This window comes from Tamandua tetradactyla, chromosome 2, assembly GCF_023851605.1.
Source record: "Tamandua tetradactyla isolate mTamTet1 chromosome 2, mTamTet1.pri, whole genome shotgun sequence".
Lineage (NCBI taxonomy): Eukaryota > Metazoa > Chordata > Mammalia > Pilosa > Myrmecophagidae > Tamandua > Tamandua tetradactyla.
Window position 1 is genome coordinate 98,584,009 of NC_135328.1, and position 22,893 is coordinate 98,606,901.

Consider the following 22,893-nt stretch of genomic DNA (forward strand, 5'->3'; position numbering starts at 1 on the left):
ACCTCTCAACCTTTTGTCCCCAGCCAGCTGCTGTAAGTCCAGTTTCAGTGCTTCCCATAAGCACAGTTTTTCATGATACACCCTCCCCCCTGCCCCCCACCCCAGGCAGACTTAGGCAATTTCTTCCCCAAGAACCCAGAATATAGCGCAGGTCACATTGTAATATAGCTTTTCACATCTCTAGCTATCCTTCCTATGTGAGTTCTTTGAAGATTAGGATCTGTTTTTATGTCATAGACCAAGCTCACTCTCTGACATGTAATGTGTTTATTGAGTGAATGAAAGAATGAAGTATTTGCAGATAATGAAGATAAACACAAAAGAGCAAAATTCAAACAAAAATAGTTTGCATTAACCTTCAGGGATGACCAGGGCCCAAATTATTTTAAATTACTTTCTCTATTGAGACATGTACTAGGAAATGTTAGCATATATAGCCTGAATAGCACAAAAACATTTGAATGTGGCTATTTTGTGGAAGCACGATTCCCATAGGGCAGGTAACATTCATTATAATCAAATAGTTAATAAGTATTATCCTCACTCTAAAGAGGATTTGAGGATGAGGTTCTACCTAAGACATTTGGCAACAACATGAAACCAAAGGTACCATCTACTAGTGTCAGCACAATTCATGGGAGAACCAGAAGTAGATGAGCTCAAGGTTACATGGGATCAGTAGCAGAGATGAACACGAAACCCCAACCTTTAGAGGCCTATTCCACTATTCTTTCTCTGATCCTTACTTCTTCTTAAAGTAGTTCATCAGTATTTAATGACGTGTTTGTTTTTATGGGAAGACCGGTAGAGACATGTGGCTCTTGTCCCTAACCTCTTGCCTCTACAGATTGGCCTATTTAGCTGGGTTATTAGGTAATTAGCCCATTCCCCCTATACTTGGCCTTGTTTGGGGAGCAGACTTATCTGTAGCAAGTTAAAAATACTGCTCTGTGGCCAGAGCTAGGAAATTAGGGGTTAAAAGGGTTGCCACAGAGTAATTCAAGGCTCAAATATGCCCCTAGGTGGAGTATCTCCAAAATGTTGGGTTGCTGTGTAGTTTAAAAAACTCCCCCACCAGGCGGGCAATAGTGGCTCAGTGGCAGAGCTCTCGCCTGCCATCCCATAGACCCACGTTTGATTCCCAGTGCCTGCACTTGTGATAAAACAAAGAAAACTCCCCCACCAACTTGTAAATTCAGAAGTGCCCTCTAAGTTGAGACTCATAGATGTGGAAAAAGTTTTACAGGAAATAACTATATAAATTAATATTGTTGGCTAACCTTTTGATTGCATTTATAAATTGAAAACTACAGTGTAATATTGATTAGACAATCTTCTAACTGTTTCTGTATAGTAAGGCTATTATCCTTTGTAAGATGAATTTATCAAGCTCTCAGGTAAGACAGCTTTCTGTGGGTCAGCCCCTGGCAGCCATAGAGAGGGGCTGGCAGGCGGAGAGGGGAAGGGATAAGCCAGAATGTTCCCCCTCTCTATTTTGGGTGATGGCTTCAGCAGTGACTATCTTTTTCATGCCTCCAAGCATGCCCCAACTTCTGCCAGTCAACTCTCACCATGATGTTCTGGCCCTAGCAGATACCTCTGGCTGTTTTTTTTTTTTTTTCGCATGGACAGGCACCGGGAATTGAAACCAGGTTTCCGACATGGCAGGCGAGAACTCTGCCTGCTGAGCCACCATGGTCCGCCCCATACTTCTGGCTTTTGAGGTCTGTTAATACCTTGTCTCATGCCTCTAGCTCTAAAGTGATAGTGGCTTCCTGGTGATGCTACTCCCTGCATTTCATCACCATCCCTTCTTTAGTAGTTCTGTAACCAATTCCATGTATTAAATTCTCTCTCTTTAACATATCCAGAGTGGTTTCTGTTTTCCCTAGCAGACCCTGACAGCTCTCTTGAAGTGATAGAATGTCTTTATTGCCTTTGCTAATCATAGTAGTTTAGATGATCCCAAGCCTGGAAAGCATTGTTGAAAGTATTGATTGCCTGGATCCACTGCTCAGAAGTATTGTTGTGGTGGATGGTGCAAGAATCTACATTTTCGCAAAGCTCTCTGGGTGGTTTTGATGCCCAGCACTGGTACAGAGGAGCAAAAAAAACAGACTGAGATGCAGGTGTTGGGGTTTACTAGGTCCGTTCACTAACTAAGGGTTTCACGTCTACAAATTAACCTAACAGTAAGAGAGCCCACCCCAGCAGAATTAAAAAGCCTCTACCCCATAGACTTTGGAACAGTCAGCCACAAGTGGCAAAAAAAAAAAGCACATTCTAAATTGGAGAATGCCAAAGGATTATTTGCAGGATTAGATGAGATCATGTATATGAAAGCATCTCACATTCAGTGAACAGTAGTCTTTCCTTCCCTCAAATTGAATGAAGGCATAGAAATGTAGAAAGCTATGAAGTAGTATCAAATGAGGCTTTAAAGACATTATAAAGTAGTGTCAAGTATAAAGTAGTGTCAAGTAATGATTCCTTAAAGTAACAGAATCCAGATTCTGAATACCAGAAAAGATAGATAAACAATCAAATAGTCAAAAAAAATTTCATTGTCTGGCATATATTATTGTTAGCTCAGCTGATGTCTCAACAACATAACATATGATACTATTAACTGGCTCAGTTCAATGTCAGAAATAATTAAGAAAATAAGTTCTAACTGGGAGTCTTGTGTCAGATTACATCGTAACATATTTCCTAAGGAGACCTCAACCCCATGATTCTGCCCTTACTTGGCCACTGGGATTTCTGCATTCCAGGTTCTTGCCAGAGACTATAACTTTGAGTACTCCACTGTCCAGTTCTTCTCAAAAACTTGGTTATGAGAAATAATAGTCATGGAGGACAGCTAAGGAGATGAAGTCTGTTTCACTTCTCATTCTAGATAGCCTAAGTTTTATTCAGGCTTTCTCAGGTCATCAGACTTCCTATTTGAATCCCCATGTTTTAGCTTCTTGGCGGTTTCCCTTTACTGGGACAGGATTAATGAAAAAAAGATACCATAATGCTTATGGAAATGTTTTCCTATATACTGAAAGAGAAAACTCTCATAGCTGTCCAGACAGAGAGAACTAGTAGCTTAACAAGACAGGAGGATCAGACTAACACCAAAGTATACATCTATAAATCAGGAAGTGGACAATAGCAATATGATTCTTATAGAGAGATGAGAGAAAGGGCTGTTATCCAAGAATCTTGTACTGGCCAAAAGATATACTCATATATAAGGACAAAAGACAGACATTTCTGGACATTGGGTAACTCCGAGTAGACTATCATCCATGTGCCACTTCTGAGGGAAGAACTGGAGAAACATCCAACCACATGAGAATTAAATCAGAAGCAAGATGTCAAGATAGGGGAAGTGATGCGCAATGAGCCTTGTGAATCTTATGGCCAAATCTAAATAAATGGAGATAAGGTGGCTATTAAATATTAATTGTTGATTAAGGTTTCTTGAAACAGAAAAGACATATAGACTATGAAAAGATATTGCATAGTTTGGACTGTAGGGTAGTAGAGGAGTAAAATATTTCAGATATATCCTTTTGTGGAAGAGAGAGAGAGAAGAGATGTGGGTTTGTGTTTTCTGGGAGCAGGAATGGGAATAGATTTTGGCGTCCAAGGTGTTTATTAGGGAATTGACACGTGTGAAAGGAGGAAAGAAGAAAACATGGTTGGGCAGAGGGAGATTTAAAAATAAAAAGACAGAGACAAGCAAAATATGTAAAATAGAAACTTTAAATTATTGGGAGAAAAAAATCAGAATTATGAATTTGATTAATTCAAAAAAGATGAAAGATGTAAATTATTGGGAGAAAAAAATCAGAATTATGAATTTGATTAATTCAAAAAAGATGAAAGATGTAAAAAAAAAAGGGGGTAAAAACAAATGTGATAGTAAACAAATATGATGGAAGCAACCCAAATATAATCTTAAAATAGATGTAAATTTGTTGAAATGCCCTTTCAAATGACAAAGACACTTAGATTGACCGAAACAAAACAAAAATCTAGATTTAAGCCATTCATAAGAAACACAGCTAAAACAAAATAAAAACAAGCAGAAAAGTTGAAGGGAAATAAATGGACTGAGATATGCCAAGCAAATGCAAACAAAATGGAAGGAGAAGTGAGGAAATATAAGCATCAAATAATATGGAACCTAAGAACAATGTTATTAAATAGGAAAAAAAAGTACTTTTAATAATAAAGAATACAGCTCACAAAGACACTGTAATATGCATACACTTTATACATTGACCAACATAATGATGGAATATATTAGGGAAGAAAGAAATACAAGAGTACATGATGAGACTATGGTCAATTTTGATATATTTCTTTCATAATTTTACAAAATAGACAAATAACAATATTCAGTAGTAGTGATACGGGTATTTTTACCTTGTAAACAGGGAGAATGTGCATTTTTCTCTGTGTCCGTGGAAGATTTACAAAAATCATGTACTTGGCCATAGTAAAAAACTTTAATAAATTCTGGGTAGGGGGAGATAATTTACTCACCTCATGTGTTTTTTTTTACATCAATGAGATAAAACAAGAAATTGGCAATGAAATAATTAAAATATAAAGCCTGAAATTAAGAAACCCTCTTATAAATAATTCCTGGATCAAACTGAAAATCAGTATCAAAATGACATTATCTGGAAATTAATTAAATAGAACATTCACATCAAAACTTATGGGGATATTGTTAATGTATTGAATAATACTTTATAGACTAAATACTTTTATTACTACTTTTCAAAAGCATAAAAAATTGACTATTGCATTTAAGAAATGAAAAAAATAAACGGAAAGAAAGAAGGTATCATTAATGGTAGAAACTAAAATTAATAAAATGGCTAACAAATGATAGAAAGAATAAATAAAAATGAATAGCCATTTCCTTAAAATGACCACTAAAATATACAAAAATCACTGGGAAAATCTGACTAATGAATATATATACAAACATACATACACACACATTATATATATACACACACACACACACATGCCCCCCCATGCATACATATACACATCACATTTAGAAATATTCACCAGATCACAAAAGAATTAAAAGAATTCAGTGAAAGAATTCTATTTGCAACTTTTAGGCAATACTTTTAAAACTCTAAAGGAAATTGATGATTATCTGAAAAATATAAATTACCAAATTTTAATCCAAAAGAAGTTATGAACTCCAAGAGATGAATAATCATAGAAAAAAATTCAAATACATTTAAAGAGAGAAAGCTTTCCATTTTATGAAAAACAGCAATCCCTTAATACCAAAATCTGTTAATAAAGATCAGACAACAGCAATAGTACAATTTCACTCAAGATATTCTTTTTAATCCAAAATAGGGCTAACTATAGAAATATAAAAATGTTTTAGCATTATGAAATCTCTCAGTGTGGTATATTGACATAGCAGAGCAACAGAGAACAATAGTATGATTATATCAACTGATGCTGAAAATATGTTTAATGTAATACATGAAAATACATTTAATGTAAAAACTAAACATAAATTAGGAATATATTACTAGAATAAAATAAAAATAAATAACATAGGATGGTACAACACAAACATTAAACCCCTAATGTAAATGATGGACAACAATAAATAGTAGAATTATAAAAATGTGCTTTCACGAATTGTAACAAATATACCACACTATTATAGGGTATTAACAAGAGGGTAGTATATGAAAACTTCATGTTTGATTTTTCTGTAAAGCTACAACCTCTCAAATAAAAAAAATTAATCATGAATAGGGGAAAGAATCTACCATATTGCCAAACCAACAAACACATCATGCTAGATGGTTACTACTGAATGATGGCATTTTAAATGCCCAGTGCTACTACTGTAGCACTTACAGCACTTACAGCACTTAACTAAGATTACTCACCATTGTTTTAGAGGTTCAGTAACTGCAATAAGAAAAGAAATGTCAATAAGCTGCATAAATATTGCAGGTGGTATGGTTGAGACCCAACTTAAAATCTTTTTGAATTCCTTAGGAGGATCAGGTAGAGATTGGTAAAAGATGATAGGCAAAACCCAATAACCCAATCATTTGTCTTTATGTAAATGATAACTGATTAGAAATGGAAATGGAAAAAAACCCTTATTTTAAAAATTACAAACTAAATCTAGGAATGAATTTAATAAGACATAAGACAAATATGAAAAATATATAATTATAGTAAAAGACTTAAAATAACACTTGAAGACAGAGAGCTATGCTCTATTTTTTAAATTTATTTATTTATTAATTAAAAAAATTTAACAAATGAACTAAAACATTAACATGTGATCATTCTGTTCTACATATATAATCAGTTATTCACAATATCATCACTTAGTTGCATATTCATCATTTCTTAGAGCATTTGCATCAATTCAGAAAAAGAAATAAAAAGACAACAAAAGAAGAAATAAAACGAAAACAGAAAAAAAAAGATTATACATACCATAGTCCTTACCCCTCGCTTTCATTGATCACTAGCATTTCAAACTAAATTTATTTTAACATTTGTTCTCTCTATTATTTATTTTTATTCCAAATGTTCTACTCATCTGTTGACAAGGTAGATAAAAGAAGCATCAGACACAAGGTTTTCACAATCCCACAGTCATATTGTGAAAGCTATATCATTATTCAATCATCATCAAGAAACATGGCTACTGGAACACAGCTCTACATTTTCAGGCAGTTCCCTCCAGCCTCTCCATTACATCTTGAATAACAAAGTGATACCTACTTAATGCATAAGAATAACCTCCAGGATAACCTCTTGACTCTATTTGGAATCTCTCAGCCATTGGCACTTTGTCTCATTTCACTCTTCCCCCTTTTGGTTGAGGAGGTTTTCTCAATCCCTTGATACTGGGTCTCAGCTCATTCTAGGATTTCTGTCCCACGTTACCAGGAAGGTCCACACCCCTGGGAGTCATGTCCCACGTAGACAGGGGGAGGGTAGTGAGTTTGCTTGTTGTGTTGGCTGGAGAGAGAGGCCACATCTGAGCAACAAAAGAGGCTCTCTTGGGGGTGACTCTTAGGCCTAAATTTTAAGTAGACTTGACCTATCCTTTGTGGGGTTAAGTTTCATATGAACAAACCCCAAGACTGGGGGCTCAGTCTATAGCTTTGGTTGTCCATACTGCTTGTGAGAATATCAAGAATTCAACTTGGGGAAGCCGAATTTCTCCCTGTTCTCACCATTCCCCAAAGAGGATATGCTCTATTTTTGAATAAGAAAATTCTAACTCTGAAGATATCAGTTCTTCCCAAATTAGAGTATTTACATTTAATATAAATCCAGTCAGAATGCAGATTTGGAGGGGGAGATATTGTCAGGATAATCAATATGATTTAAAAGTTCATATAAAAATATAACTGGAAAGAAATTGCCAAACTTGCAAGAAAAATAGAGGGTTTGTGCAACTTGTACCTGCCGATAATAAAGTGTACTGTCACGTTACTGCATTTAGGGCAATAAAACATTAGCACAGGAATCGATAAGAAAATCTTTGAAATAGAATTGAGAATTCAGAAATAGCCTGAGTTACATATGAAAATTTAATGTATGCTTATAGTGGCCAGTCTTTCTAGTGAGGAGAGAATGGATTATAAAGTAAGTAGTGATGGGGCAATTAGCTGTCCTTCTAAGGGGAAATGAGGTTAGATTCTATTTAGAATAAAGATCTATGATGATAGCACAACATTGTGAACTTAATTAACAGCACTGAATTATATATTTGAATGTGGTTAATAGAGCATATTTTAGGTTGTACATATGTTACTAGAATAAAATTTTTTTAAAAAAAGAACAAGTGTAAAATTCTACAATACAATAAGGGAAGCCTAATATAAACCATGGACTATAGTTGATGAAACAATTATATAAATGTTCTTTCATCACTTCTAAAAAATGTACCACACTCATGCAAGATGTTAATAGTAGGATACTGTATTAGGGCTCTCTAGAGAAACCGAAGCAACAGGAGATATCTGTAAATATGAGATTTATAAAAGTGTCTCAAGAAACTATGGAGATGCAAGAGTCCAAAATTTTGTAGGGCAGGCCATGAGGCTAGCCATTCTTGATGAAGGGTCTCGACAAACCCCATAGGGAGATGCTGGCTGGCTGAAGAAAAAGTGAAAATTCTGTCTTTTCCCTTAGAAGTCTTCAATTTATGGGCTCAAAACCAACTGATTGGATTATATCATTTGTGGGAGATGTGCCCTTAGTTGATTATGGATGTTATCAGCCACAGATGCAATCAATTGACTGACTGATGATTTAATAAACCATCCTTCTTGTTTATCATCCAGCCATGAGATATCCTTGCAGTAATGGTTAGTCCAGTGCTTGCCTGATCAGACAGCTGGGTACCAACACCTGGCCAAGTTGACCCCTGAATCTAACCATTCCATTTGGTATATGGGAACATTGTATTTTATGCATGATTTTTCTGTAAACCTATAATTTCTCTAACAGAAGAAAAACTAAACCATAAAATTATCTGAAGAAAATATAAGAGAATACAAGTATAACATCACACTGGGAGAAATTCTCTCAAGCCAGAGTAAATCACTAATCCTTGGAAGAAAAAAATGACAGATTTGACTATGTAAAAACATGTTTTAAGTGTCTATATGACAAGGCATCATAAAGTCAAAAGATAAATAACTAATCCATATTACAGAGTTAATGTTGTTAAATACAAAGAGATATCACAAATTAATTGCAAAAGGAAAAAGATAAACACCACAGTATATAAATATTTTAAAAAAGCAAAGGCCATGAACAGGAAATGTAAACCATCAATAAACCTGTGAAAAGGGCCAGCCCCATTAGTGATGAATAAAGCAACTTTGATGCCATTATCTGTTCATCAGGTTGGTGAACAGTTTTAACGATGGTACATACCCAGTGTTGATAAGTATGTCAGTAAGGCAGGATTCTTCATGCCTTGTTGGACTAAATGATAATGGGTTTTTTTTTGGTAAGGAATGTGGTGCTAGTCATTGAAATAGTTAATGTGCTTATCACTTGGCCCAGCAATTCCACTTCTGGGATTCTTTCCCAGAGAAATAAAAGCACTAGAACATTAAATGCTTAAATAAGGCTATTTATTGCTGCTCTGGTTACTGTAGCCAAACCTGAAAATAATCTGAGTGTTCATTAGCAAAAGAGTGCTTGATTAAATGATGATATATCCATTTTGTGGAATATTATGAGTTATTTAAAAATGAGGTATATATGTAGATTTGAAAAGAAGATATCTAAAATATACCAGTTAAGAGCAAGAAGCAGAAATAAGTGAGTATGTGAGCAACCATAGGGAAGATTTTGAAAGGATGTACAAAAACTTTTAATATTGCTTATCTAAGAAGAGAGAGAGAGACGGCTGCGGTACCTTAATCATTTTTACTTTATACCTCTCTGTATTTTTAAAATTGATTATAATGAGCATGCATCCCTCCTGCTAAAAAGTAATTATAGCAAAAAACATTTGTTTGTCTTTGAAGTTATGTCATTTAAATTCTTATGAAAATTACAGTTGATTTGTCATAGGGATAATTTTGAAAAATTTTTCCATGGTTATATGGAGTCTCCTTTATGAAGACCAACAAAAAAAGCTCCTCTCCATCCTCAATTCCTAGATACTTTTGAGCAAAATTGTTTGCTTTTATATTATGGACATTGAGCATCTAGTAACTGTTATGTCTTCCTTTGCTGTGACCACTAGGAAGCTCAAAGTCAAACTAGAGGCCGTATAGTTTATACACTGCATAGATTCACACAGCTTATGTTCCATGTGTAGCCCAATCTGCTGATGTCATCTTATCACCTTTATTTCTTCCTCACATACATTCCTTTCTTCATTTTAGTTTTAACTGGTTACATACTATATATCCCCGTTGCCACCTCTGAACCGTTTTTTGGGGTTGAGGTAGGGATATGAATAAATAATGATCAATGATTTCTATTTTAACAGGAACCTGGAAAGGAAAATAGTCTCAACAATGACTAAGTCACCCATAGCCACCAACTACAGATGACTTGCTGTTTCATTTACAAAGGTAAGGAAATGAAGTCTATATTTTTAATTAACTCTGACTGACTCATTATAGAGCCCTTATCTCATTTATTGGATACTTGCAAATATTCTAAAACATGAATCTAATTCATAACATTTAACCCTGTCATTATCAAATTTCAAACAAATAAGAAGCAAATGGAAATATGTGAAATTTTGTGTGTTAGCATGTCTAAAGGGGCAGAACCCAAGAGGTGCAGCTTCTTTGCTCTTAATTACTGTGTGTGATTAAAATTTCTAATGCATCAGTATTTGCCTTATTTTTAAATATAGCAGTGCTCACTGCAGAATACTTGGAGAATATAGCAAAATATACAAATGAAAACCCAAATAACCATAATGCCATCATCTAGACATAATAACCTGTACTATGCATTTCTGTCTTCCTTCTTTTAATGTGTACATAGAAATACAGTATTATAAAAAACAGTATTTTTAATCTATACCTATCTTGGTTTCTCTAGTAACAAATGATGCACCTCAACAGGTGAGGAAATGTAGTGAGTCTAGGAACATAGCAATTGCCAAATGACCATTTTAACAGCGATTTGCAGCTTATCAGTATATCCCCAAGCATCTTATTTTTCTATCTTACACAGATTCCTGTCCCTGACTAATCTTTGTTAAACATCACTCTACAGAAAATCCTTTAAATCTGAATGATGTTTCATGGCCATCTATTTTGTACTGCCTAAGGAAGTTTTTAAAAAACAGAAGTTTACCTACTTGTCTCCTCTTCTTCCCTACTGTTGAATCAGGGGTGATTTACAAAGTAATAAAAAATACTTTATGACCAGTTCATCATCTCTCCTTCAGTCACTCCGGTTAGTCAGCTTTTTATTAAGGTTGTACCCTTCAGACTTGCTCTTGAAATTTTTCAGTTTTGAGAACTGCAAAATCTTAAAAAGTGCTTTCTGTAGAGAGGTCTTGATTCTTTTGGTTCTGTTAAACAGTTTATAATTAAAGAAAACCCTCATCTTAATATTATCATTAGTGCACTAAAGTGAAGATACAAATATGCCTTAATAATGAAATGGGCTAAATCTTTGTATAGGCAGTTCACTAACAATGCTGAGAACCGAGTAAACAGGACAAAAAAATGTATCATTCTTACTAATCAGATAAATGCAAAATAAAATTTTTTTTCCCAAGGCCAAATTGAAAAAGTGGTTATTTGCTTTATTTTAAATGAAAATACTTGATGCTAGTTGAGGTGCAGAATGGGTATGATATTTTACTCAGAAGTTGTTATTCTAGGAATCTCTAACAGATTTAATTAGACATTCTGTAGGATACATATGTATAAGAAAACAGGGCGCAACAGTTCTTTTGAAACATCTATAGTCTAATGGTCTTTCTCACTGGTGGGGAAAGTTACAAGTAGTTAATTCTATACCATTTATTGCATACTAGCTATCTAAAATTGCTGTGCCACTGGCACTTTCCAAGGAATCCTGTAAACAATGTGATTGATGTTGTTGAACTCCTAAGCCATGTCTTTATTACCATCCTTGGGTGGATCTGCTCGCTACCAAAGAACTGAACACCCATGTAAATGGAATCAGATGCTGCCTGTATTTATCGAATGGAGTATTATTGTATTTCTTATCAATTAATTGCTAAACCATTCTGCAAATATTTATTAAGGGCCTACTGTGTGCTGGGTACTATTTAAGTGCTTGAGGTACATCAGTAGACAAAATCCCTGCCTTTGTGGAGTTTGAATTCTTCTAGAATACAAACACATACACACACCAAACCCTGCTATAATAAGTAAACTCTATAGTATGTTGGGCACTCACTGATAAATGCCACAAAAATAACAGTTAAAAAAAAAAAAAGAAGGAAAAAATAAAGCACAGTAAGAGGGAGGTATGGGGAGAGGTATGGAGCTTGGATCAGTTGAGGTCAAGCTAACCTTAAAAAGAAAGTAGCCTTTGAACAAACACCTGAAGTTGATGAGGGCCTTTGCCAAGAGGACTGTTCAGGCAGAGGGAATAGCTAGGGCCGAGGCCCTCAGGCAGCAACTTGCTAGCATGTTTGTGGAATAGCAAAGAGTGTCTGAAGCAGAGTGAGCATGAGCAAGAGTAATAGGAGATGAGGTCAGAAAAGAAATGAGGAGAGGATAGGCGGATCATATAGAGCCTTATAGATCATTATAAGGACTCTGGCTTTTACTCTAGGCAAAATGGGAAACCATTGCAGGGTTGGAAGGGAAGAGTGATGTGATCTAATTAGGTTTAAAAACAGACAGTTAGGCTAGTACTGAGAGTAGATTATAGGAGGGCAAGGCAAGTTCTGTTTGGAGGCCCTTGCAATAATCCATTTACAAGATGATGGCTCAGTCCAGGTGCATGCAGTGGGAATGAGGAGATGTGATGGGATTCTGGATTTCACGATCTTTGCTCATACACTGGATGTGGTATAAGAAGGAGGACTCTGAGATTTGTGGCCTGAGCAACTAAAAGGATGGCAATGCCATCTACTCAGATGGAGCAGGTACAGCTATAGGAAGTTTAGGATGGAAGATTGGGAATTCTGTTTTAGTTTGCTAAATTTGAGGTGTCTTTTAGACATCCAAATGAAGATATTGAGAAAGATACACAAGTCTGGAGTTCAGAAAAGAGATCCAGATAGTATTTAGAGACACTAGCTATATATTGTAATTATACTAGGGTATAATTACTCCAAGAGAGTGAGTATAGATGAGGACTTGGTCCTGGACATTCCAAGATTAGGAGAGAAGGCAATGGAAAAGGGACCAGTTTAGGAGACTGAGAAGTAAGCAAGGAGGCAAGAACACAAAACAAAACAAACAAACAAGAGAGTCTAGTACTCTACTGGAAGCCAAGTGAGGAAAATTAATCAAGGGAGAGTGATGATCTGTGTCAATATTCTCACAAATCAGATAAAATTGGGGTTTAGAATTGACCACTGGATTTGGCAACATGGAGGTCATTGTTGACCTCGATAAGAACATTTTCAGGGCATTGGTGGAAGCAAAACCCCACGTGGAGGGGATTTAAGAGAGAATGAGAGAAGGAGTCAGAGACTGAAAGTAGAGACATCTTTTATAAGGAGTACTGCTGCAAGGGGGATTAAAAATGGGGGCAGTGGAGTCAAGAGGCTTTTATTTCTAAAGATGCAAGGATTGTTAGATTATTTACTGATAGGAATTATTTACTGATGGGAATAAGTGAAAAGATGATGAGGAGAGAGGGGAAGAATTGCAGAAGTGATGTCCTTGGATAAGTGAGAGGAGACAGGACCTACACAATTTATATAAGCTTTTTAATGTATTTTTGTTATTAAATTTTTTTATGTTTATTACAAATATTTTCCAGTTTATTGCTTGCCTTTTCATTTATTTTGCTGTCTTTTTGACATTAAGAAGTGATAACTTTGGATAATCTAATCATTTTGTTCTCTTTATGATTCTTCTATAGCTTTTAAGTTTATAGAAACTTTACCTATTCAGAGAACAAATATCAGATAAATACTTAGCTATATATTCTTAAAGTTATACAAATTTGAGTTTGGGAAGGGGGGAATAGGAGGTTTAGTTTATTTTTAACCTAAGCCTGATATTAGAAAAACTTCCAGGCATTTTAACTTATCAAATATGTTAATCAAAACCACCGAAATAAGGGTGCACGGATGGTTCAGTGGTAGAATGCTAGCCTTGCATGTAGGAGACCCCGGTTCGATTTCTGGACCATGCACCCCCCCAAAAAGAAAAACAACACCAAAATATTGTTACAGAGGCTAGAAAACTCAATTTTTTAAAATTAATTAAAGAATACAGTGTGGAAAGTAGTAATTTGTATAATGCTTGTCCTTAAAGAGTTCATATTCTAATATGGACAGACTGAATATACTTCTGTGGTTGAAAAATTATCGAAGAATTGGTCTGATTGGTAAGCAGTAATAGGAACAGTGAGATAGGCTTGCCATGGTCCATTCTTTCATTTTGGGGGATGGTCTTGAGTTATATCAGGTTCATGGTGGTGTTGAGGAAACTCAGTCATTTGGTTCTAATGCAGAGAAATGGCTGGGATATTCTTTGGTTTGGCAACCCTTTTTTTTTGTTTGTTTAATTAAAAGTGTACTCCAAAGTCAGAAGTTTTATTCCTCCTTGGTTTACTGAATGTTTTCTATGCAATTTAAAATAAGACACATAAATATTGTTGGTCCTTGATTATCAAAAATACTTAAAAGTACTACAAAAATAACTGTCTTGAAAAATTCAGATGAATTAAAAGTTAAATATGAAAATATTTATCATTAAAAAGCAAGAAGAACATATGTTTGAACATCCAATGAGAAAAAAATAATTTTATCTAAAAGCAATGGAAGAAATTAAAAAATCAGTAATTTTGAGTGCATAAAAATATAAAACTTGGCCATTTCATATCATAAAATAAATTAAAAGATGCACAACATGGAAAATTATTGACAATGTGTTTGGCAGCAGATTAATAATCTTATTATATAAAAATTAATAAGTATACCATTAATATTAATAACCTTAAAAAGTGAAAATCCACTACTGAAACACTAAGAACCCTATATAAATATGAAAAAGAATAGAAAATTTTAAGAGGAAATATAAAGCACTGAAAAAGGATATGAAGACAATGTTAACCTTCACTAGTAATTTTAAAAAATGAAAATTAAAATCAGGAGATGTTTTCTTTCATCTGTCAAATTAACAAAGATACTTAAAATGATAAAATTCATTACTAAATGTGTAGTGAAACAATCCTCTATCCATTGCTGATAGTAATGTGAAGAGTATATTCTTCTTGGAAAGAAAGTCAGTAATGTGTAGTAAGAGCTACATACTCTCTTATGACCTGGCAATTCCAGGAATCTGTTCCAAGAAAATACAAAGATATAAGCACAAATTAATTATTGCTGTATTATTTTCTGAAGCAAAAACCTTCAATCACCCCAGCTATTCTTAAAAATTGGGATTAACTAGATTATTAATACACAATGGTATATTTTGGAACTAGAAAACACTATTGTTCTATTGAGGTGTTTTAATTGCGTGGGGAAATGCTTTGTTATATAAATGTTCAGTGAAAAATACAAGGTAAGATGGCCTTATAATATCATGTTTCACATGAAAACACATAGAACAAAAGGTAGAAAAAATATGTCAAAATGTGAATAGCAGAGTTGCCTGAGGGTAGTAGAATCAGTGGTAGTTTTTGGTTCTGCTTCATACTTTTTGGTACTTTCCAGGTTTTTTTAAAACCAACATATAACCATAGAAAAGCATTTTGTTTTGCTTTGTAGAAAGAAATATATATACATGATATGGGCTTGACTTACCTAACGTTAGAGGTAAAGATTTATTTTTTGGAAGGATTAGGTAAAACAGATTTTTCAGTATTCTTAGAAAGTTCATTCTTTCTTACAAACAGCAACAAAAAGAAAACCATGGCTAACCAAAAGAGTTGTAAATTCAAACAGGTGCGTTTTCCTCTTATAGATGTCGTCTGCTACTGAAAATGGAGATGCAGCACCTGGAGAACAAAATGAAGAAAAAACCTACAAAAAGGTGCGTGAGTGTTCTATTTTCTTTCTTTTACCCAGAAGGAGGAACCCTATTTTATTGTTTGGCATGTTAATTTTGTCATAGGCCTTTTCTTCTTCCAAAACAGTTGCATGTAAGTTATTCTCTTACTTTCTTATTGTTGCTGTAACAAATCACCACAGATTTAGTGGCTTAAGCAACACAAATTTATCACCTTATGGTTTGGTAGATCAGAAGACTGATGTGGGCTTCACTGGCCTAGATAAAGATGTTGACAAGATTATGTTCCTTTCTGAAGACTCTAGAGGAGACTCTATTTCCTTGCCTTTTCCAGCTTTTAAGGCTGCCTTCATTCCTTGTCTCATGGCCCCTTTCCATCTTCAAAGCCAGAAGTGGTCAGTTGAGTTTTTCTCATGCCATATCACTCCAGCATTTTAAAGTACCCTTGTTATACATTGATTTGTCCTGATAGTCTGGGATAATCTACTTGTTTTAAAGTCAGATTAGCAACTTTAATTTCCTCAGCAGTCTTAATTCCTCCTTGTTATTTAATATACTCACAGGTTCTGGTTGATTAGGACGTGATGGGCTAGTGTTCTGACTACCACAGTAACCATGATATAGAACATTGATGGAAGAAGATATTGATTCGAAGGCCCTTCTTATTCTCAAGCAGAAGGTTCTTATTGGGTGACACAAAGGACGAATATTGTATGATCTCACTGATTTGAAACAATTAGAATAAGCAAACTCATAGAATCAGAATCTAGAATATAGGTTACCAGAGGATGTGGGGATAAGGAATGGGAAATAGTTTTGATTGCTAAAGCTGCCAGAATGCAATATACCAGAAATGGATTGGCTTTTACAATGGGGGTTTATTAGTTCACAAATTTACAGTTCTTCTAAGGCCATGAAAATGTCTGAATTAAGGCATCAAGAGGGAGATACCTTCTCTGAGGAAAGGCTGCTGGCATTTGGGGTTTCTCTGTCACATGGGAAGATATATAGTGACATTTGCTGATCCTTCTTTCCTGGATTCTGGTTTCAAAATGGCTCTCTCAGCTCCTGTAGGTCCTTCTGGCTTCTCCTGGGATGTCTTCTTTCTCTGAATTCTCTCCAGTCTCCTCTCATAAAGGACTCCAGCAAGGGGATTAAGACCCACCTTGAATGGGCTGGGTCACATCTTCATGGAAATAGTCTAAGTAAAGGTTCACCACAAAGTTCTGCACCTACTGGAATGGATTAAAAGAACATAGGCTTTCCTGGGGTACATAATAGATTCAAACCAGCACAGAAGTTAAGCCTTAAATTATACAGTGTTCCTATTTGGAATGATGGAAATGTTTTTTGCTAATGGATGTTGGTGATGGTCACACTCTGAATGCAGTTAACAGCACTGAAATATATATCTGAATGTGATTAAAAGGGGAAATGTTATATTGTATATATGTAACAGAATAAAATTTTTAAAAAGTAATTCATGGACCTACACTTCACAAACATCATGCTTTAAGTTGAACAGTGGACTTTAGTTAGTGGTACAATTGTGAAATTTTGCTATCATCAATTGTAACAAATGTTCCATACCAATTGCAGGGTGTTGATGGTGGGGTGATGTATGGGTCTCCTGTATTTTATGCATAATTGTTCTGTAAACCCATAACTTCTTTCATAAAAGAAAAAAAAATCCTTTCTTTCAGACTTCTCAGTGTATCCTGCCTTACTTTGATAAATTCTTGACTCCTAGCAACCAAGCTAATGTTCAAAAACATTACTGGGGAAAATATGTTCCCAAGCACCACTATGCCTGATTATAAGTTGACTGCACATTTTAGCTTTTAAAAATTATTGTCCTCCTGCCCTTTTGGGGATAGGAGGTCAGCATATTAAAGATGTATTACATCTTAACTTTTCCTTTTACATTTTACCTTTTGATGGATTGCTAGCAAGAAGTTTTGTCATTAAGTATATGACCATCAGATCGGAACATATGTTCAGATCTTGTGAAACTAACGTAATGTATTTCCTGTTCAATTTTCATGTGGAGAATATACCCTTTTTCCTGGTGTATCTTTTCTATCTGACTCATCTACTTAGCCAAACCTAGAAATGTAAGCAGGGAGAGTGCCATCCAAAGTGATTATGTGGTCGGAGGAGGAGTAAGGTGAAGATTCAAGGGCTCAGAATTGTGACATCGTATCATAAAATCTGTGCATCTAGCCAAAGACATCATTCTTTGTTTTTATACACGGCAGGAAAACCAAATCCCATCTCATTTACCCAAGACTCCTTGTAAATTCAGTTAAACATGAGACTGACATAGAGATGGTCAAATTGCCAACCTGTCATTGCGATTTCAGGCAGTATTCTCAATCAACATCAAAATGCACTGCAGTTCTTGACTGAATTCTGTTCTATAGGAGCTCTTCAGTGATGTGAAAGAAATAGAAAGAATATGTTGGTAACATCTTGGAGTTTATTAAATGTGCCCTCCCCAAGAATTTAGTAAAGCAGTTGTCCATTAATAGTATGATTCTATGATCAGTGTCTCTAACAGAATATTTTACTCAACAATGTTGGAAGGTTATAAAAGCTAAAAAGCAAATTCTATGATGGCAAGTAATTCCAGTAAATAAGAGAAGCAGGGAAATTTACTGGGAAAAGCAGCTTTAAAAAAATGTGTGGTGGCATGAGGATCTTTTTGATGATCTCTGGTTTTAAAAGGAATACAAGCAATGGAGGAAGAGGTATGTAGCCTTCCTGTAAGAAAGGCACTAAAAAGACTTAGCACAGTGCCTAGTCCTTAAGCCCTCAATAAATAGGGTGTGATATACACAGAAAGAAGGAAAGATATCGCTTAGAGAATGTGCTGCCTGAGGAACAGGTAAAATCCCACCTGGACTATTCAATATTATTACTCTCCATTTAGCAGAAAGAGCTTCACACTGGAGAAGGTATTAATGTCACGTTTAGGAGAGGTGATAATGAGGCACATGAGCTACTGTGAAGGTGTTTGCCTTTTGGCCCAGGTGAGCCATATCCCTGATGAAAGAACTTGAAGCTAGAATAGGGACACTGAGTATGAACTTTGAAAAATCAGGAAAACAGAGTTGTCAAAAAAAACTGGAGATAAGCAAATTCTATCCCTGTCTTCAAAAATGAGGAAAAAGTACATTCTGCAAGCCAGGCTATAAGTGAAACACTATTTCTTGGGAGAATTTGAGCATGAATTATTAAGCATGTGGTTTATACACATTTTGAAAAGAAGCCCATGTCTTTTAGAAACCTGCAGAGGTTCATAAAACTATAGTGTGTATAAAGTAAGCACATTTCCTCTGATGAAAGTCATTCAACAAGTAGATAAGGAGAAGAATGCACAAGTTTAATGAATCTTGTTTTAAATCCACCTGATGGAAGATTCTTTTGGCATCCTACAAAAAATCTTGTAGCTGGTTGGAATCATGTTCTCAAAGAATGGCAATTTCGCTTCTCGTTTGTTTAGTGTCTACCAGCATGATGTGTATGTTGGCCTTTGTGGCTTAGTTGTTTTTTTTGTTTTTTTTTTTTACCATGGCCTTAATGAAAGAATAAAGGAGTTTTTCTCAAATGTGCAAGTGACGAAGAACTATGAGTAAGAGCTAGCAGACTAGATGAGTGTCACTAAGGCCACTGTGCATTCCATTGACTATTGTTCCTTTCACCAATACCTTAAAGTTAAATTTCTTTCCTAGTCCTGAAACCCTGACCATTAGGTATACTCTTTTTAACAGGAGCTTTGATGACCCATTGTGGTTCTGTCTGTGACTAAGGCCTATTTATGGACCCCAGGTTAAGAATTCCCCAACTACTGTGCTTAAGCATGTGGAAGATACCAAAGAATTTTATAATCAATCCTCAAGGAATTTGCAGTTCAATTGAGGAAGCAAAACATGATGAAAACATCTTTAAAACATAGTAGTCTAAATCTATAATTAAATGTTCAAAAGAGGAGAAGCCGGTCTGGGTTGGAGTTGACAAGCAGGCGTAGGCTTCTGAATCAATCAAGCTCTGGATTTTGGGGGTAGATACCAGCAATACTCAGCATCATAAGTGCTTTAATTTCCACATGAGTTTAGGGAACACTCAGTATTCATGCTGAGTCTCAATTATTTGCATGTGATTATTTAGGCTGACTGTTTTTTGTTCTTCCAGCTGATCATTTCTCTAATCCATTATTATAATTTCTTGGCAAGCACAGGAATAGCTAACTTCGGTAGGGGAGGTTAATGTCTATAGCTAATGACTAAAGTAAGAATTTTGATTTTTTACTGCTTAGAACAAATATGTTGCCCATTAACACAGGCATTACAGGCTACCTGGCTGTTTTACAGACTGTATTATTTCCATTTCCATTAATTGATTATCTTCTGCAGGAGTTGTAAATGTAGATCAGGCAGGTAAAAAGGGAGTGGAATAGTCAGAAGGGACTGTGGTAAGTAGGAGAATCCATCCCCTTTTTAAAGGGGTCAAGTGGCACTCAGCTGTAGCTAATAGAGCTGTGCTTGGATGCTCATCTACAGTTGCCAGATAGGCTAAATTTTCCAGAAACCAGAAATGTTTGTTTTGTTATGAAATGTCCCAATTTTTAAATGTTGGCGACTGATTAAAAGTTTTTTAAAAACACACTCTGGGCAAAACAAACGTGCCTATGGACCATATCAAACCCATAGTCTGCTAGTTTGCAACCCTGACCTCTGATAGAAAAATGAAATAGTAAAGAGGAAAATGCAAAAGAAATACACGTAAGACCTGGTTCCTGCTTCCCATGAACTTACTGTTTATTTAAGAGAAAAAAAATGTGCCCACGTGAAAAAAGTAAATACCGACCCAAACTAGTACTAAGTGCCGAAACAAGTGGCATTTCATTTAATCCTCTAGCAAGTCCTGAGGAGCCTGAAGCTCATTGCAGCCTTCTGGTGAAAAGTCTCTTTCTCAGGCTTGTTAGTAGTGGAGCATTTTGCTGGGATAAAAATTTCATAGAGTCTCCTTACTTTTTGTCATGACAGAAAATCCCACTCCTCTTCATTTAACCTCCTCATTTATCTCAGTGAACACAGAATGGAGATCAGGGAAGAGTATGATTTGTTGGAGGAAGAGAAGAGACTAGCTGAGGTGAGGCTAAGTGTCAGTATTCATGGAAAGTAGCAGGCAATTTTGGAAGTATGGGCTGTACCTAAATGACAGCTGACCTAGGTAATGCTGGTTTTAAGAGTGTGGATTTTATGTTCTTGGCCAGCACTGTCCAATTGAGCTTTCTGCAGTTGTGGAACTGTTCCCATAACAGTAGCCTCTGAGCACATATGGCTATCGAACACTTCAAATGTGGGTAAGTACATCTGAGCAATGGTATTTTTATTTTTATTTTATTTAACTTTACCCACTGTGGCTCGTGGCTACCATATTGGACAGTGCAGTTCTCAGCAGTGAGATGACATGAGATTGTTTTGGAGGCAGATGGCATGATGAAGTGACTAAACAAACCTAGCGTCGGAGTGCAAGATGGGTTGGGTTGGGGGAGAATGCGGCAGGGAGGCTTTCATCTTGATTGAACAACAAAGCATGATATAGAGTTCTGGTAAATATACGGGGACTATTTTGTTAAGGAAATCACTTGGTGATTATATTCAGGAGATAAAGACCAAGGGATGATGAAGCTGACCTGAAAGATTCCAATTAGGGTAACCACAGGGATTTTTCAGCCAATGATAGAACTAGAGAAGTTTGGGGGTGAGAGATTTTGACTGTTTTGTTTGTTTGTTTGTCTTTAAAGATAAGAGACTTGAAGCAGGAGATAGGATATGAGTTCTCTTTATAAATGATGGTTTTAAACTTGGGTAAAGTACTGATAATTATTCAAAACTAGTTGACAACTTCAAATTAAAACCACTGACGAGGCCGACCCTCCTGTCAGTATGTTCCTCTGAATTGTACCTTTTAAGGGAGTGTCTATGTGTGAAGCCTCCCAGGTTTGCTATACTGGTGCCTTCTGATTAACTATGGACAGCCCATCTCTTGACCTCTGATTCCTATAAACATTGCATTGGTGTCCCCAGGACACTGACTGTAGGAATAATACCCTAACCTAAAATGTGCTACCCAACTTCCTCCAGGGACATCCACCCCACCACCAGAACTTTGTTGAGCTTGGTATTAACAGCCTACGAGGAGGCAGGCGTTTTTGTGTTACTTCAGGCAGTCAGGCCATCTGAGCTGCAGTTCCTGCTCTCAGGGTACAACGTTGCTTTTGTTTTCAAATTAAAAGGCGTAATACAAGCAGGTCCTCTGCATACCTCCCTGCACAGCACAGCCTATGTGGCTCTAGTGTGGCCAGCAAGCCTCCTTGTCCCAAGGCCTATGCTTTGTCCTTCTCCATCACCATCACCCCACCCCCATGCCTGGGCAGTCAGCTGAGAATTTTTTTAAGTGGCTCTTAACAAGTTGCATAGGAAAATAGAAATTTGAAATTCTGCAATCTTTTATTCTAGATTCTTAAAAAAAAACACACAAAACAACAGCAATATGTCATGGTCTAGTCTTATGCCTACTTAACAAACACTAATAGAGCATATACCATGTGCTTTTTGAGAAAGTTTGCTGTTTTATGGAGTTAGGATTATTGGCTGCTGGAAGAATTGTATTTGTCAAATTTATTGTAGCCAGAAACCTATGAATTCACTGAAATAAAGCATTATTATTAACAGAGTCAATTTTTAAAATCATGCTAATAATGATGAAAGTTATTTTTTAAAATTTTTTTATTAATTAAAAAAAATTAACAAACAAAACATTAAGATATCATTCCATTCTACATATACAATCAGTAATTCTTAATATCATCACATAGTTGCATATTCATCATTTCTAGAACATTTGCATCGATTTAGAAAAAAATAAAAAAGACAACAGAGAAAGAAATAAAACGATAATAGAAAAAAAAAAGATTATACATGCCATACACCTTACCCCTCGCTGATGAAAGTTATTTATTAAGTTCTTAGTATATGCCAGCCACTGTTCTAAGTATTTTAGAATTATTACCTTGTTTCATCCACATATCAACTCTGTGTGGTAGTTCTATTATTTACATTTCACAGATGAGAAAACTGAGGCACGGAGAGGCTAATAAACCCATTACTGGACACATAGCAAGTGACAGTAGCTGGGA

General features: G+C 35.6%; 1 protein-coding gene across 6 annotated transcripts in view; it reads left to right on the forward strand.

The window, feature by feature from the left end:
• The window catches only part of PIP5K1B (phosphatidylinositol-4-phosphate 5-kinase type 1 beta), a 484,296-nt gene that overhangs the window by 106,735 nt on the left and 354,668 nt on the right, over window positions 1–22,893 (forward strand). For all 6 annotated transcript variants that reach the window (XM_077148356.1, XM_077148359.1, XM_077148357.1 and 3 more), the window contains 2 exons: window positions 10,040–10,124; window positions 15,642–15,710. In XM_077148356.1, coding sequence (XP_077004471.1) covers window positions 15,642–15,710 — 69 coding nt within the window. In that variant the 5' untranslated portion in view covers window positions 10,040–10,124. The remainder of the gene's footprint in view (window positions 1–10,039; window positions 10,125–15,641; window positions 15,711–22,893) is intronic.